Genomic DNA, 17,713 nt, shown 5'->3' with positions numbered 1-17,713 from the left:
ACATATAACATAATGATGTACTAATTACTCCCTCCATAATTAATCCAAGAAAAATAAATAATCACATATACTACTAATAAATAATAAATAAGTAGAAGAATATAATTAATTAATTAATTAATTAATTAATTAATTAAGATGATGATCTAAAGTTATCTCTTGGTGAATGAAGTGGAAACAGGGGCAAGAGCTCAGGCGGGTCGGATCCTCTCGGAGTGCTTAACGGGCTCGGGTGCAAATAGAAACCCTTATCAGCAATCGCTCTCTCTTCTTCCTCCACCGGCGATCTCGGAGTTCCGGGGCTCCCACGCGCCGCCGCCGCCGCCAGGTACTCCAACGGCGAAACTGGCGAAACCATAACCATGCTCTCTCCGCCGTAGCTCCTCTGGTAGTTTCTTGGAGCAGAAGACGAACACGAGGGAGAATGCAGCGCGGCGGCGGCGGCGCCGCCGCCGCCGCCGAGCTTGATCTCCAGCTTTCTGGCTGTAGGCCTTCGCTCGTGGAGCTTGAAGGCGGGTCTGCGGGGACCCATCTCGCCGGAGTTTGGCTTTCCGGCGGAGATCTTGGCTGGGTCAGCTCCGGTGAGGCGTTGAACGACGCTACGGAAAGTTGACGGGTCGGCTTGAACGAAGGTGGTGTTGGGGATGGAATTCGGGTCGAACCCGTTTTGGAATGTGGGTGGGTTAGGGTTAGGGTTGTTGTTGGAAGAAGAAGAAGCCATGGGAGATTGATTTGATTGCTCTGTGAAAAGTTATCAAGAAAGAATGGAAGCGGGAAGAAAGCCACAAAATGGGGTTTGCTTTTATGCTGTTTTTTTTTTTATTATTATTAATTTTTTTTAATATTTTTTTGATTTTCTTGGTAAAAAAAATAAAAATAAATTATGACGTGGTATTTATGGATGAGGAGATTGTGAAAAAATGTCAGATGCTGTGGGAGGAGAATAGTTTCGGTTTAATGCAGTGTTTTTTACTATCTCCACTCTTGTTTTTGGCTAAAGCCTCTATCAAATACATTTGTGTAATTACGAAAAGCCCCATGAGATATGTTGGCGGTGTTAATCTTAACGGTGTTTTTGATTATATGGAATATTCTTCCAATACTACTATTTACGAACCAAATTATGCTCGGGGGTTGTCATTGTAAGCATATTATTTACCTAGAATGTAAATTGTAATGTCTTTTTAAAAAAAAAATCAACATTTTACGAAATTTTGTAACATAGTTGTTTTTAGTTTTATATATTATATGTATTCTTCATTTCATAATTATTAAAACTAAAAGATATACATATATATATATATGTATATTGTATCATTAATAATTTATATTTGAGTGTAATTTTTCATCGTTTATTTTTTTTTAATTTCTTATACAATGAAATCGATTTGCAAAAGATATATATTAAATATAAACAAATCATTAAAAAAAACTGCAAACTATGTTTCATCTTCTTCCCGTCTCACAACTATAATCATAGCATTTATTGTTACTATTTCAAGGAGTTAATTGTAATACTCAACATTCATAAGGAGTTCCGTTGTAAAAATTTTGGTTTAGTTCAGATTACTTAAAGGCTAAAATAGAGAAAACACAAGTTCTGTTAGAATATACCTCGAAACTCAAATTAGAGGGTATTTTTCACAATTATACAAACATGGAGATGATTTTTGTAATTAAATCTTATCTAAAGGGGTTTTTGTAATTTGCTCAAACACAAAATGGTCCCAAAAGAATTGGAAATAGCAAAATAGAATGGAAAAATAAGTTTTGAAATTTGAATATAATGTGAGAAATAAATGTAAGAAATAAAAATTAATAATTAAAAAAAAAAAGTGAGGATGAATGATGAGTCATATGAGGGGCATTGAAACGGGAAACGAGGAGTAGACTTCTTACAGAGTTTCATCAATGGCCCCCGTCACTACTCACAACTGTTTCTTTTCCTTTCTTTTTTCTTTTTTTATATTTTTTATTTAAGGTAAATTACAACCAGCCCTGAGGTATAGTTAAATTACAAAAATTCCCCTCTTATTTGGGTAATTGCAACCACCCCTCAACTATAAATCTTCTTACACGTCTACCCTTGCGGTTTCAAATTTAGTGGAATTTTCGAGATTATATGGAATATTATCACTTTTATACCCGTTTTATCATATTTGAACTCCGCATTTTGAAGCAAGATGATCATAATATATGTTTTTTGGCTTGTATATATCAGATTGTGGTGCATCAAAAGCTGTATTTTTACACAAACTAGAGCACATTCCACAAAATCTAGATGATTGTGTTGAATTTGACGCCATAAGGGTGGATATGTAAGAAAAAATCATAGTTGAGGAGGTAGATGTAATTATCCAAACAAGAAGGGTTTTTTCATAAATTAACCATACCATGACTCATGGGTGTTTGTAAACCCATTTATTTATTATTATTATTTTTATTTTTTTACTCCAGTAGGGAAAAAAACAGTGTAAATCGTTTCCCCCCAATCAGAAATTCCCACCCCATCCTAAATTTGCGTGCAGTTTTATAAATTATTTATTCATTTAGGAATATAAACTAGTCAATAAACGGCGTCGTTTTAGATTCTATCGAATTTTTTTAAGGGCAAATTACGGCCAACCCCCTGAGTTATTGTCAAATTACGAAAACCCCCCTCCTGTTTGGGTAATTACAGCCACCCCCTCAGCTATGTATTATCTTACGAAAAGACCCCTCCAGAGGTAAATTTAGGGATGTTTATTCGGTAAAACCGAATCGAAATTTCAGTACGCCAACATTTCATACCGTTTACCGAACTAAATATACGATTTGGTTCGGTAATAATCGAATTACATAAATTTTATGTACAAATATTTAAAAGGAGGGTGGTGGCTGTAATTACCCAAACAAGAGGTGTCTTTTCGTAATTTGGCCATACCTTGGGGTGGCCGTAATTTGCCCTTTTTTAAAAGATTTTTATTTCTTATTTAATTGAATTAAATAAATAAATAAATTTGTTTGCGTGAGGGAAAATGAGTTGGGACATCAGGAAAAAAAAAAGGACGTAGCAGGCTGGCTTTGCTTTTGTTTCAGTTACATTTTTCTTGGCTTTTATGTTTTTCTTTTTGCCTTTTTCAGTTTTTATTTTTTTATTTTTTTGTTTGTTTTTGTGACCTTTCATTTCACTCATTTGTTTCTTCCTCCCATTTTTTCTCTCTTTCCCACCAATAATTTTGTGTAGCACCTTCTTCCATTCAATCTACATAAATAATTGTAGTGTGTGTCTATATATATATATATATATATATATATATATATGAAGTTTGTGTGTGTGAGGAAAGATTACTACTACAAACGTGTAGGAACTCAAATTACGGCCACCCCTGAAGTATGGCCAAATTACGAAAAAATCCCTCTTGTTTGGGTAATTACAGTTACCTCTCTTTTTAAATAATTTTACATAAAATTTATATAATTCAGTTATTTATTGAAACAAATGGTATATTTAGTTCGATAAACGGTATGAAATGTTGGCGTACCAAAATTTCGTTTCGGTTATACCGAATTAACATTCCTAAATTTACCTCTAGAGGAGTCTTTCCGTAAGATAATAGATAGTTGAGGGGGTGGTTGTAATTACCCAAACAGGATGGGGGGTTTCGTAATTTAACCATAACTCAAAGAGTGACCGTAATTTACCCTAGTTTTATAGTGCAACCAACATAATTTTTTATTCTGGCTCGACATGGTTTTAATTAAGAGAGAGCCAACATAGTAACGCTCAAAACAAACTCGCACAATATTTGATCAATAGAAATCCGTCTCGTACAAATTCGAACCTCGTCGGTATCTTGGGACGTCATTAAACTAAACAAACACGAATTAAATCAATTTTCAAATATTGTTATCATATAAATAACAAAGTTTTTACACAACTCCATAAGTCACATGTGAAATCTCAAAGGGACCCTTGACAAAAATCTTCAATATAATTACTCATCATTGAACCCTAGAAAATTTTTATTGTGCCCCATTCCAAATTTAGCAAATCAAAACAATGGTCATCAAATCATAACAAAAGTGAGTAAGCCAATTTGGTGCAATTTGAGTTTTCTCATCAAGTGGCTAGGGTTTTGTCTAATAGTCAATGGTGTCACATTGCCAATAAGGGTTTACATTTCGAAAGAATAATTTGAAACGACTTTAAATAAAATCGAACTATTTGAAATATGTATTTCCAAACGTGAATTTATTGTTACGAAATTAAAATTCTTTGATCAAATTAATCATTTCATCGAAATGCAATTTGCGGAGAAAAAAAATTATAATAGTACAAGCATAAGCATTGTTCATTTTAAATTTGGTTCATATTTTTTTGTAACACGTGAATTTACTATGCTTACCCATTTTTCATAAGTGATGGTTTTTTTTTTTTTTTTTCTTAAATTTCAAGAATGTTGACATACTTCTGAAACCATAACCGAATTGATATTTAAGTCCTTAAATTGACGTCATAATTAAGTTCTTCAATAAAAAATTCTACATCCTAATTTTCTTGTAGTCAAAAGTAAATCATATGATGACGTCATATATTGAAGAAATTACAACTCTTTGAAAATCTTGGGAGATGCCAAGGGAACACTCAATCATTTCAATTTTTATTTTATTTTATGATATTTTTTTTAATTTTTTTTCTGTGTGTGGACGACACTATTATTGTCACTTTTTTCTATTAGGCGGAAATTTTATTTCATTTCGGCAATTCATCATGACTTTTTTTTTACTAGAATAGAATCTCGATAAATTAATAATGCGCTTAATTAATAATTTATTTTGGTCTCATCTCGATAAAAACGTATTAAATTATTAGTACAATAATTTAATATTTCGCTAAATTAATAGAATTTTACTAGTGTCGACTGTATTTATTTATAGACGTTTAACTGTATATGAATCAATCCTATTAAATATGCATCTTCATTGAAGTTATAGAGTTTGAAATTTCAGCAATAGTTGATGCATCTTCATTTAATATTATCTTCTGCGGAGATATAAAATTTTGCAGAAATCAGAGTTCAGTTACCTATATGCTACGGCTCATGCAAATGATCATAAATACATACAATACAACCCTCAATTTGAATTTAAATTCATTAATGTTTTCTTGATTTCTTTTGCAATTGTTTATCCTTCAGTTTTATTAAAAAAAATATTAATAACTTCCAGGGAAAACAATCGTGCCATGTGAGCCGAGCTTTAGTTCGCTCAAATTCAAATACAATCGGGCTTTATAATCTCAAACTTGTATACCATCTGGTTTTATAGTTGTAGGCTCAAACTCGTATCGGATATTATTTCGGGTATTCTACCATAAACTCCTCCGATCGGAAATCAAGCTTATGGGATTACACCATAATCATCGAGACCTCAGCCCTAAAACCCGAGCACATCGTCACAGGGCTTATTGTAGTAAAATGGATCAAGAAGTGAATAATCAACTCAAAACAGGAAAATACATTCTTGCTGTTATTACAAAACAATGTTATTACAGCAGATGCATCAGTTTAAACAAAGCAAAAAAAAAAAAAAGTTTATTAATTTAAGCAAAGAAGCAAAAGCAGTGGAAAACTGGAAAGTGCATATATATATATATAAAATATTTAATTACAGAGAGAGATCAGCCAAGTCAAAAGTTCTGGACACAGCCTTGCACCATGACTCAACCTTCTTCTTCCTCACTTCTTCACCGAGTACTGGTCGGAAAACGGTGGGCTTTTCTTGCTTCTCCACCGAAGAAAATATCTCGTTTTCCGTCCAAACTCCGACAGCTAATCCGGCGGCATAAGCTGCTCCGAGCGCAGTTGTCTCTATATCAGCTGGTCTCACCACCGGGCTACCTAACAAGTCCGCCTGCCAATCCAAATATAAATTTAATATAATTCTTTATGATCATTCTAGTAACATAGCAGATAAGCCAATGCACAATCTTGATATCATGTTCGTGTTAATGCAAGCAAAAGAAAAAAGAAATCGAGACCTGAATTTGCATGAGTAGGTTATTGACAGTAGCACCGCCATCAACCCTAAGCACAAACTCCCCCTTGTCATTCTTCGCCTCCCCCTTTTCTCCCGCATCCTTGTTCATCGAATCCAAGACATCCTTAACCTGAAAACACATGCTCTCGAGGACCGCCCTAGCAATATGGGACTTATTCGTAAACCTCGTAATTCCGATACAAACCCCACGCGCATCATCCCTCCACCACGGTGCAAAAAGCCCATTAAAAGCCGGCACAAAGTAGACCCCACCCGAAGAATCCACCTGCAATGCTAGCTCCTCAATCTCCCCCGCGGTTTTGATGATTCCGAGACTGTCCCTCAGCCACTGCACCGCCGCTCCGGCGATCGCGATCGACCCCTCCAGAGCGTAGTTCGTCGGAGCATTGGGGCCCAGCTTGTATGCCAGGGTGGACAAAAGCCCGTGATTCGATTGGATAATTTCTTCACCGGTGTTCAAAAGTATGAAAGCACCCGTGCCGTAGGTGCTCTTGGCTTCGCCCTTCCGACAGGCCTGGCCCACCATGGCAGCGTGCTGGTCGCCGAGGCAGCCGGAGATCGGGATTCCGGTCACCGGCCACCCTTTGCCGATGGTTCCAATGACTTCGGAGTTGCTCACTATTTTGGGGAGGATTTCGGAGGGGATACCTAGGGTTTCGAGAATGGTTTTGTCCCAATCGAGGTTCTTGAGGTTCATCAGCATTGTTCTAGAAGCATTGGACACGTCAGTGACATGGAGGCCTTTCCCCTTGCCACCTGTCAGATTCCAGATCAGCCACGTGTCGATTGTGCCGAAGAGTGCGTCTCCTTTCTCAACGGCTTTTTTCACTGCTTCGACATTTTCTAACAGCCACAGCACTTTGAGTGCACTGAAATAAGTGCTTATTGGCAAACCACATGCCTCGGTGAAATGTGTTCTTCCCCCTGGTAACTCTTTCTCCAGTTTTCTTGAAAAGGAGGAGAGAATATCAACTTACATTAGAAAATAAAATACCAAATCAAATCAAGAATAATAATCAATAAAGTGAGAAGTATACATTGAATTGCAATTTCGTTGGTAATTAATCAATCAAATAACAAATCAAATCAAATCATATATCGGTAATGAAAAAAAAATCGATCTGGTGAATGAATGAATACCTGCAAATAGGACTGGTGCGTACATCCATCCAAACAATGGCGTTGTAAAGAGGGGAGCCGGTGGATTTGCTCCAAATGACAGTTGTCTCTCTCTGATTGGTCAGACCGATGGCTTTCAACCCGCTGTCGACATTGTGACCGGCGGCGGTGGCCTTATCAACGGCCTTCGCAATACAGAGCCTCACACTCTCGAGAATTTCCGTCGGGTCGTGCTCCACCCATCTGCCCCACACAAACCAAATCAACAAAACGGGTGGGTGATCGGATTAAGACGAACACGGATGAATACAAAACGAGATCGAATATTATATCACACACAGAAACAAGTGATCGCGAAGTGGAAAACCTAAAAATTATTCGGAAAAAAAAAATTAAAAAAAATTACCCTGATTGAGGATAGAATTGAGTGAATTCGACTTGGTGAGATCCGACGGGTTTGGCAGAGCGGTCGTAGATGATGAATCTGGTGCTGGTTGTGCCTTGATCTATGGACCCAACGAATACTTCTTCGCCTGACATTTTTGCTTCTTCTCTCTCTCTCTCTCTACACTCTCTCTCTCTCTACTCTCTCTCGTTCTTCTAAACAGAGGAAAACAGAGCAAATATGATTTATATTGGGAGCGTGGGAGTGAGTGCTATTTTTAACTGGAAAAATGAGTTTCTTGGGAATGTCGATCTGAATTATCCAATCACATTTTCCTTTTTCTTTTTTGGTAATTATTTGTAGAGGTATATAGTAAATTACTAAATTATCCTTGTGATTAGCTGTTTTTAAGTTAATTGATTAGTAAAATTGAAAATAGATGCAATTAATACTATGGGTGACAAACTCGACCCTATTGATTGGTGATTCCGCCTTGGGTCAGCTAAAACAAATTCACTTGCTCCAGCTATTAAGTTATTCCTTGCGAGTTGCGAGACATTTTTTTTCACCATATATATGGAAGTAGATTTTTTTTATTAATTTTTGCTAGTTTCATTAATTGTTCATTTATATAACAATCAACTCCATAATATGATAATTAAGTTTATATATTTTCTTCGAGTGAGTTTGTATTATCAAATTTCTATGATTATTGATCTTTTCAAAAAAATTACTTTACCAGTGTAATATATTTATTTTTAATTATTATAGTCATGTATTAAAGTTAATATTTTTTTATATTTAAATATTATAGGTACATATCCCACCAGAAAAAATACTAGTTAGTATTAATTAATCTTATATATAAGGGATTATTTGACAAAACCCCCTCATACTACATTTCCTATTAGAGGGGGTCCATTTTTTTTTTCACCTTTTTGAGATAAATCCATAATTTAATTTTAAAATATATAGTACAATTATACCCTCCACCAAACCCGTCCAAATCTCACGCCGTTTAACCCTAGCCACGTTATCTCGATCCATATTTCCATCTTCCTCATCCACCCTCTCTTTTTTCCGTTTTTCTTCTCTCGACGGGCGGAATTCGATATGTCCATCTTCCCCATCCACCCACTCTTTCTTCCGATTTTCTTCTCTTGGCGGCCGGAATGACATAAAATAGAAGAGAAGACATAACCAGAAAAAAATCGATGATGACAAGGCTTAATCCATAGGATTTGGAATCGACAAGCAGATCTTTGTGAGGGATTTTTGTGCAGAACATTGCTTGGTGATATTGATGTTCCAATCAGGTACGTATTTGTGGGGAATTTTATTAATGCTTGGGGGAAAAAGAAAAACAAAATAAAAAATCATTACTTCTGTTCGTGGATAACATTTCTTTAGAAATTCATTTTTCATATTTGTAAATTAATCGAAGATTCGGTAATGGCCAGCTATGAAGTTCACAGGTAGTACAATGATGCTCGCTCGCTCGATATTCCGACCCACACTTCATCCCCAAATACCCCTCCGATTATTCCGGACCAATCTGGCGCCGGTCACCGGTTTTGGTGCTTTCCGGTGCGCGGCGACTAAATCCGGCGGCCAGGAGAAGAAGTCTCCGGCCCAGCTTGCTGAGGTTCAGCGGCTCTTGTATCTGGCCGAGGAAATAATATTTTTAATTGATTCCCAAAATAACACTAGGTAAATTCAAATGATTTTTGAAATTACTTTTTTAATTTGTCGTGTTTGATAATTATATTTCGATTCCGATTGTAGTTGTTTGAATTACAGTGTTGTACTGGATTTTGATTGTTGATGATTGGTAGCATTAAAAGTAAAATTAAACCACTTTTTATGTGTATACACTATCCAGTTAATTCTCTTCATAAGAATCGACCATCGTTTTAATTTTAATTTCTCCAGTTAATTCTCTTCACAAGTTTTAATTTGCAGCTGTTTAAGATGTTGGTTTGCTGCTGTTTTTGTTGCTGTCATTTTTTCTCTATATCCATAAATAAATTCTATATGATGGTTAACAAAATAGAAGTGACAACTAGTCGAATTGTTGAATGAGGTATTATATATATATGAGATTTTCAATATACTTTTGAGGCTCCTTCATGTTTTCGGTCACTATTTGAGTATTTGTTATTACACTTTTGTTGTAATTTTTTAGTGGATTAACTTATTTCGTAGTGGCTTATGTTCATATTCTAGTGGATTTCGATAATTTTTGTATGGGTTTTGACGAGATTATAGTGGATTTTAAATTCTTGCTTTGGAGACCGATTTTTAGTGAATGAATTAAATTGACACGTTGTTGTCTTATTTTTCTTTGATTTAGGTTCTTGCACAAGCGGGTGATGGGAGCAAGTGGGACGATGTTGAGTGATGATAAGTTTGTAGTGTTTATCACCGGGTTACTCTAACCCAATGAAAACCACGAGCAACACTATCATAAATTCGGAAGCTTGTAGTGGATTTTGATAGGTTTGTTGTTGATGCATAAGTGTTTTTCTGCGATAAGTTTTTAGTGCATTAAACATATATTACGTTAATTTTGTAGTGGATTACTTTAACCTATAAAGTGGATTTTGATAACTTTGTAGTGGATTTTGATAATTTTGTAATGGATTACGTTAATTCGTAGTGGATTATGTAAATTTTTATTCGATCTCGATACGTTTGTAGTGCACTATATTAATATGAAAGTTGATTTTACGATAATTTTATACTAATTTCAACTTTAATCGAATAGTGGCTTTTGATGAATTTATAGTGGTTTTCAATGAGTATGTAGTGGATTTCAATCCATATATTATGTTAATTTTGTAGTGGATTACTTTAACCTATAAAGTGGATTTTGATAACTTTGTAGTGGATTTTGATAATTTTGTAATGGATTACGTTAATTCGTAGTGGATTATGTAAATTCTTATTCGATCTCGATACGTTTAATTTGTAGTCCACTATATTAATATGAAAGTTGATTTTACGATAATTTTATACTGATTTCTACGTTAATCGAATAGTGGTTTTCGATGAATTTATAGTGGTTTTCAATGAGTATGTAGTGGATTTCAATCCATATATTATGTTAATTTTGTAGTGGATTACTTTAACCTATAAAGTGGATTTTGATAACTTTGTAGTGGATTTTGATAATTTTGTAATGGATTACGTTAATTCGTAGTGGATTATGTAAATTTTTATTCGATCTCGATACGTTTGTAGTGCACTATATTAATATGAAAGTTGATTTTACGATAATTTTATACTAATTTCAACTTTAATCGAATAGTGGCTTTTGATGAATTTATAGTGGTTTTCAATGAGTATGTAGTGGATTTCAATCCATATATTATGTTAATTTTGTAGTGGATTACTTTAACCTATAAAGTGGATTTTGATAACTTTGTAGTGGATTTTGATAATTTTGTAATGGATTACGTTAATTCGTAGTGGATTATGTAAATTCTTATTCGATCTCGATACGTTTAATTTGTAGTCCACTATATTAATATGAAAGTTGATTTTACGATAATTTTATACTGATTTCTACGTTAATCGAATAGTGGTTTTCGATGAATTTATAGTGGTTTTCAATGAGTATGTAGTGGATTTCAATCCATATATTATGTTAATTTTGTAGTGGATTACTTTAACCTATAAAGTGGATTTTGATAACTTTGTAGTGGATTTTGATAATTTTGTAATGGATTACGTTAATTCGTAGTGGATTATGTAAATTTTTATTCGATCTCGATACGTTTGTAGTGCACTATATTAATATGAAAGTTGATTTTACGATAATTTTATACTAATTTCAACTTTAATCGAATAGTGGCTTTTGATGAATTTATAGTGGTTTTCAATGAGTATGTAGTGGATTTCAATCCATATATTATGTTAATTTTGTAGTGGATTACTTTAACCTATAAAGTGGATTTTGATAACTTTGTAGTGGATTTTGATAATTTTGTAATGGATTACGTTAATTCGTAGTGGATTATGTAAATTCTTATTCGATCTCGATACGTTTAATTTGTAGTCCACTATATTAATATGAAAGTTGATTTTACGATAATTTTATACTGATTTCTACGTTAATCGAATAGTGGTTTTCGATGAATTTATAGTGGTTTTCAATGAGTATGTAGTGGATTTCAATCCATATATTATGTTAATTTTGTAGTGGATTACTTTAACCTATAAAGTGGATTTTGATAACTTTGTAGTGGATTTTGATAATTTTGTAATGGATTACGTTAATTCGTAGTGGATTATGTAAATTTTTATTCGATCTCGATACGTTTGTAGTGCACTATATTAATATGAAAGTTGATTTTACGATAATTTTATACTAATTTCAACTTTAATCGAATAGTGGCTTTTGATGAATTTATAGTGGTTTTCAATGAGTATGTAGTGGATTTCAATCCATATATTATGTTAATTTTGTAGTGGATTACTTTAACCTATAAAGTGGATTTTGATAACTTTGTAGTGGATTTTGATAATTTTGTAATGGATTACGTTAATTCGTAGTGGATTATGTAAATTCTTATTCGATCTCGATACGTTTAATTTGTAGTCCACTATATTAATATGAAAGTTGATTTTACGATAATTTTATACTGATTTCTACGTTAATCGAATAGTGGTTTTCGATGAATTTATAGTGGTTTTCAATGAGTATGTAGTGGATTTCAATCCATATATTATGTTAATTTTGTAGTGGATTACTTTAACCTATAAAGTGGATTTTGATAACTTTGTAGTGGATTTTGATAATTTTGTAATGGATTACGTTAATTCGTAGTGGATTATGTAAATTTTTATTCGATCTCGATACGTTTGTAGTGCACTATATTAATATGAAAGTTGATTTTACGATAATTTTATACTAATTTCAACTTTAATCGAATAGTGGCTTTTGATGAATTTATAGTGGTTTTCAATGAGTATGTAGTGGATTTCAATCCATATATTATGTTAATTTTGTAGTGGATTACTTTAACCTATAAAGTGGATTTTGATAACTTTGTAGTGGATTTTTTTAATTTTGTAATGAATTACGATAATTCATAGTGGATTATGTAAATTTTTATTCGATTTCGATGCATTTGTAGTGCATTATATTAATATTAAAGTTGATTACGTATAATTTCATACCGATTTCTACGTTAATCGAATAGTGTTTTTCAATGAATTTATAGTGGTTTTCAATGAGTATGTAGTGGATTTCAATCCATATATTACGTTAATGTATTGATTTTAATAAGTGTAATGGATTACGTTAATTCGTAGTGGATTATGTAAATTTTTATTTGATTTCGATACGTTTGTGGTGCATTATACTAATATTAAAGTTGATTATGATATTTTCATACTGATTTCTACTTTAATCGAATAGTGGTTTTCGATGAATTTATAGTGGTTTTCAATAAGTATATAGTGGATTTCAATTTTTTGTTAAACTTGCGGTAAAAAAAACCAATTAAAATAAATGAAAATTGAAAATAAAAATATATATTTTTTAAATCGAAATTACAAAAAGATTGTAATAGATGAATAGATAGTGGTGTTCAATGAGTATGTTAGTGGATTTCAATTTTGTTGTTAAACTTGGATAAAAAAAACCAATTAGAAAAATTAAAATTGAAAAAAAATAAATATATTTTTTAAATCAAAATTCGAAAAAGATTGTAAAAAGAATCAAAAGAAAAATGAAATGTCGTGACTTGCATTAATGAGAGATTTGGGGGAGTTGGTGAGAGATTTAGGGGGAGTTATTTTAGGGGAGTTACTTTAACCATTTATTTTAATTATATTTTATAAATATAATAAGGGTAAATGAGGTATTAACCTTAATGAGGGGTTATCCCTAATAGTAAATTAAAATATGGATTTAGGCCTCTAAGGAATTTGTATGAGGGGGTTATCTCATATAACCCCTATATATAAAAGGAAGATATTTTGAACTAAAACCTAACACTAAGGACAATTGTGGTATTTACGGTGTGGTAAGTTTTTAATTTTTAGTTGCCTACTTTACACGAGACCACGCGAGGGCCGTGGACTTTTTTCTGCCGGCTCGAAAAAGAAAATCCTAAAATCCATGGATTGTCTTTTTCTAAAATATGAGATCACCATATATATGGGGGTATTTTTTTTAATTTTTATTAGATATTTTTCTAATATTTTGTCGCCCAATAATTAAAAATAATATTATTGATATGAACACTTTGAATATTTGTAATTTGATCCTGAAATACTGGCCAACCTTATCGGTGAATTTAATGCAATGCATCAAAGTTTGACCGTTGACCTCGCTCGCGGACTTCTTGTGCATTCCCTCCAACTACAATTATCATTTATTTATGGTTGGTCCGTCAGCTACTTTGTTTTGCAAAAGGGACCCTCCAATTAATACTTTTGCTTTTTGGTCCTTGCTATATGGGCTGGGCGTCAAACAAATTCAAAATCATTTTCTTTTATTTGTCCAGAAAGCCCAGGAAGGAAAAAAGACAGTACATTTATCCCATCAAAGTAAAGCCTAAACAAAACTAGACTTTTTATTTTCTTCAAGGCTAAGAATATTTTTTTTTAATTTAAATAAAACAAGTACATTTTTTTATTTTTTATATATTATTTTTTATTTAAATAATATACAATAAATATAAAATGTTATAATATTACAGTTCATTGTTTATTTTGTAATTTTTTCGTTAATATAATTTTTGATTAAAATTTCAAATATATTATTATCGAAAATCAATTTTAAGCAGTCGATTTATAAGTTGATGGGGTTGCATAATTAATTTTGGAGTACTAAATTAAGTTGTTAGTAAATGATCCGTTCGAAAGAAACACGATCCCTTGGTCTCCTTTGCAGAGGCAGGTATGACCTGCAAAAAAGGGAGTCGGACTAACGCCAGAGTTAGCACTCCGACGATCAAGTCAGTAACGAATTACGTGAAGCTTCGAAGGTTCTCTTTTAGATATGTGTATTTGAAAAGTATGTAAAAAACCTGGCCTTTTGGGTGGGCACACACATCCCTTTATAGTGTTCGTTTGGCCCATTTCCCCGGCCAGGGCCTTAAATTCCGGTCGAGCAGCCATGCGATGCACTTTCCTTGCTTTAGAGCGGGCGGCCCGGATCATGATGGCCTCTCTCATGACCAGGCCTAGATGTGCTTGGCAGCCCCTCTCCGGCTTTTCTCGGTTTTCCGATCGCATCTTGTCATTCGGGCATTAAATACCACTGTCAGAGTATTTAATGCGCCGCTGGGGCGCTGTCAATGCATTTATACCCTTCTTCCCGTGCTCGCTTTGTCCCCTCGCGACGCTAGTACCCACGGGACCTCATTCTCCTCTTTTGTCGTTTACTCGAGGTGGGTGCGGGTTTAAGAGCCGGGTCTTTTTTTTCTGGGCCGCCCTCCCCCAATCAGGCTATCTATACCATGTTTGGGCCTTTGTTAATGGGCCTTCTGTTTGGGGTCTCTTGGTCTGGTTTTGGTCCGAATCAGTAAAAATCTTTAATTATTTATGAATAGGGCTTCATAGTTGTCACATAATTAAATATTTTATAATTGAGCTATATAACATTATCTTGCACTTATTTTAGTAGGGTGCTGTTTTCGCAAGTGGCACTTTAAATTTGCAGTAATTAATTATATGTGGATAATAATGAACACATAATTCGATACATTTGTCTGCTGCTCATTATTGCTGCAAATCTTCTGCAAAAATAAAGTTTTATTTTTGTTTGAAAAAAATTATAATTATTTGAAAAAAAAATCATTTTTGGCCCTAATTCTACTATTCTTGTTAGTTTACGGCCGTTTAGATTCCACTATGATGTTCTACTAACCGAATTATGGGAGCTCGTAACACGTTCGATTGTCAATGTTTATATTTTTATAAAAATTCGCTATTAAATGCCAATATTATGTTAAATTAACAGCGTACCTCTCCACCAAAATTAATTTAATAAGTGTGACTAAACAAGTAAAATAATATTTCATCCTTCAAAGCTCAAACTACATGTTAATTATATCAAATAAAAGGTTTTACCGACAAATGACATATAATACCAAAGCTTAGGAATTTTAATCAGGTAAATCAAATGTTTTAGAAACTAGTAAATAATTAATTAATGTAGAAAATTAATACAATTTCATATAATCTAAACTAAATAACGTATTTATTACATTTTTGTTTCCTTCAATATTGTGTGAATTTATAATGTAGATATAGTTTTATTGGAGATAGAATATGAAATAGTTATGAATTTAATGCTGACGTGGAAATTATAGGCAAGACAAAATAAATAAAAAGGATTATCCGGTGCAAAAGAGGTTCACGCTAATCTATGCAAAGCAAACGTCAGTAACTACTCGTACGCCTGCCAGACCAAAAGCCACCGCCGAGCAATTATCTGATGCGTCCTAGTCCATCTGGTGCAGTGCACCCTCATCTCCTGGCCTCACCTATTAACTAAAGCCCAATTTAATATTTAAGGCCCATAGTTAAATAATAACATATAAATAGTTTAATTATTATTACATGTGATTCAATTTTTAATTAGGGTAAATTACAATCACCCCCCTGAGGTATGGTCAAATTACAAAAACCCCCCTCTTGTTTAGATAATTATATCTACCCCCCTCAACTATGATTTTTTCTTACACATCCACCTTTATGGTGCCAAATTCAACATAATCATCTAGATTCCGTGAAATGTGATCTAGTTTGTACTCGTTTTGTGTAAAAATACAGTTTCCGATGCACTACAAACTGATATATACAAGCTAAAAATCACATATTATGATCATCTTGCTTCATAATGTAGAGTTTGAATGGGATAAAACGGGTATAAAAGTGAAAATATTCTATATAATCTCGAAGATTCCATTAAATTTGAGGAGTTGATGGGTGGTTGTAATTATCCAAACAAAATGGGCGTTTTTGTAATTTGACCATACCTCAGGGGGGTGTTTGTAATTTACCCTTTTTAATTATCATTTTACTACATAATATTTTGCTTACATTTTCTCCATATGTTTGTCTCAATTAATCATCAGAAGATTTTCGCCGGAACCAAGCTCGACGTCCTAACATTATTTTGTTGACCATCATAACATAATCTCTACTAATAGAATAGAAGTTTAGGGTTAAAATATGGAGTTGATTATAGTCCAATTTTAGATGGCCACTTTCCTAATTTATAATATAATTTGAATTTAAAAAAATAAAAATATTATGTTAGTTGACACAGCTAATCAATATTTCCCGCCAATGGAGTAATTTTCAATTTTTGGCAAGTTGTCAACATTAAATAGTGATAAACATGTCGGTCGGTAATTATACAAAGTTGATAAGTCGTGTCAGCCTAATCAAATAGTAAGGTGGTGTTTGCAAATGATTATTTAAAAGCAGAAGTTAGTGATTGTGGTTTAAGTTAGTTTTAAGTGCTTATTTCTAAAAGTTGGGGGTGTTTGCAAATATTTCGGAAAATGAACTAAAATTGAAAAAACAGGGTTAGGGCTGCTTTTAAAAAAATAGCTTAAAGCAGATTATTTTAAGAGAAGCAAAAGCAAAAGTTAATTTTGCAAACACCTAAAAACAGATTATGAGCAAAAAAAAACCGCATAATCACTTTCAAAAAGCATTTGCAAACACCACCTAAGTGTTAGAAAGCAAACTGTGAACTATAATTAAGCACTTTAAAGATAGATAAAATGAGATACTTTAGACTTGCATGTTTAAAACGGGAGTTAAGGTATACAAAGTGAGAATTCAACAATAATAAATTCTTTGTTGTTGAATATTGATGAATTGAACATAAAATAATTAATTAAGCATGCGTTAGAATAAGGGTAAATTATAATCGTAAGGACAAATTAGGAAAAAAATCCCTCATGTTCTGGTAATTACAATCATCATTTAACTATAAATTTTCTTACATGTTCATTTTTATGGTGTCACATTCAGCATAATTTTCTATATTTCGTGAAATGCTCTCTATTTGTACTCGTTTTGTGCAAAAATGCAGTTTTTGATCCAACACAATCTGATATCTACAAGCCAAGAGATACATCTTATGACCATCTTGTTTCAAAATGAGGAACTCGAATGAGGTAAAACGGGTAT

The 17,713-nt window shown here is 33.2% G+C and overlaps 2 protein-coding genes across 2 annotated transcripts; both read right to left on the bottom strand.

The window, feature by feature from the left end:
- Positions 1 to 831, bottom strand: LOC105975600 (VQ motif-containing protein). The gene has a single exon (XM_013000797.2). The coding sequence runs from the start codon at positions 719 to 721 to the stop codon at positions 134 to 136; it is 588 nt and encodes a 195-aa protein (XP_012856251.2). The 5' UTR covers positions 722 to 831; the 3' UTR covers positions 1 to 133.
- Positions 832 to 5,484: 4,653 nt separating this feature from the next.
- On the bottom strand, positions 5,485 to 7,886 carry NHO1 (Actin-like ATPase superfamily protein). The gene is made up of 4 exons (XM_013001161.2): positions 7,568 to 7,886; positions 7,183 to 7,404; positions 6,023 to 6,989; positions 5,485 to 5,895 (listed from the first exon to the last, which is right to left on the bottom strand). Exons 1-4 carry the CDS (start codon positions 7,699 to 7,701, stop codon positions 5,650 to 5,652), a joined length of 1,569 nt encoding a protein of 522 aa, XP_012856615.2. The 5' UTR covers positions 7,702 to 7,886; the 3' UTR covers positions 5,485 to 5,649.
- Between the last annotated feature and the right edge of the window lie 9,827 nt (positions 7,887 to 17,713).

The sequence above is a fragment of the Erythranthe guttata genome, chromosome 9, assembly GCF_056151865.1.
Source record: "Erythranthe guttata isolate IM_541 chromosome 9, IM_541, whole genome shotgun sequence".
In the NCBI taxonomy this organism is placed as follows: Eukaryota; Viridiplantae; Streptophyta; class Magnoliopsida; order Lamiales; family Phrymaceae; genus Erythranthe; species Erythranthe guttata.
The sequence above is the reverse complement of the archived record's forward strand: the minus strand, read 5'-3'. Positions and strand labels throughout refer to the sequence as shown.

Coding starts and splice junctions, on each gene's coding strand:
- LOC105975600 (XM_013000797.2), bottom strand. CDS start 721: ATGGCTTCTTCTTCTTCCAACAACAACCCTAACCCTAACCCACCCACA.
- NHO1 (XM_013001161.2), bottom strand. CDS start 7,701: ATGTCAGGCGAAGAAGTATTCGTTGGGTCCATAGATCAAGGCACAACC. Junction 6,990..7,182: donor CGCACCAGTCCTATTTGCAG/GTATTCATTCAT, acceptor CTCCTTTTCAAG/AAAACTGGAGAAAGAGTTAC. Junction 5,896..6,022: donor ACCTACTCATGCAAATTCAG/GTCTCGATTTCT, acceptor TTGGATTGGCAG/GCGGACTTGTTAGGTAGCCC.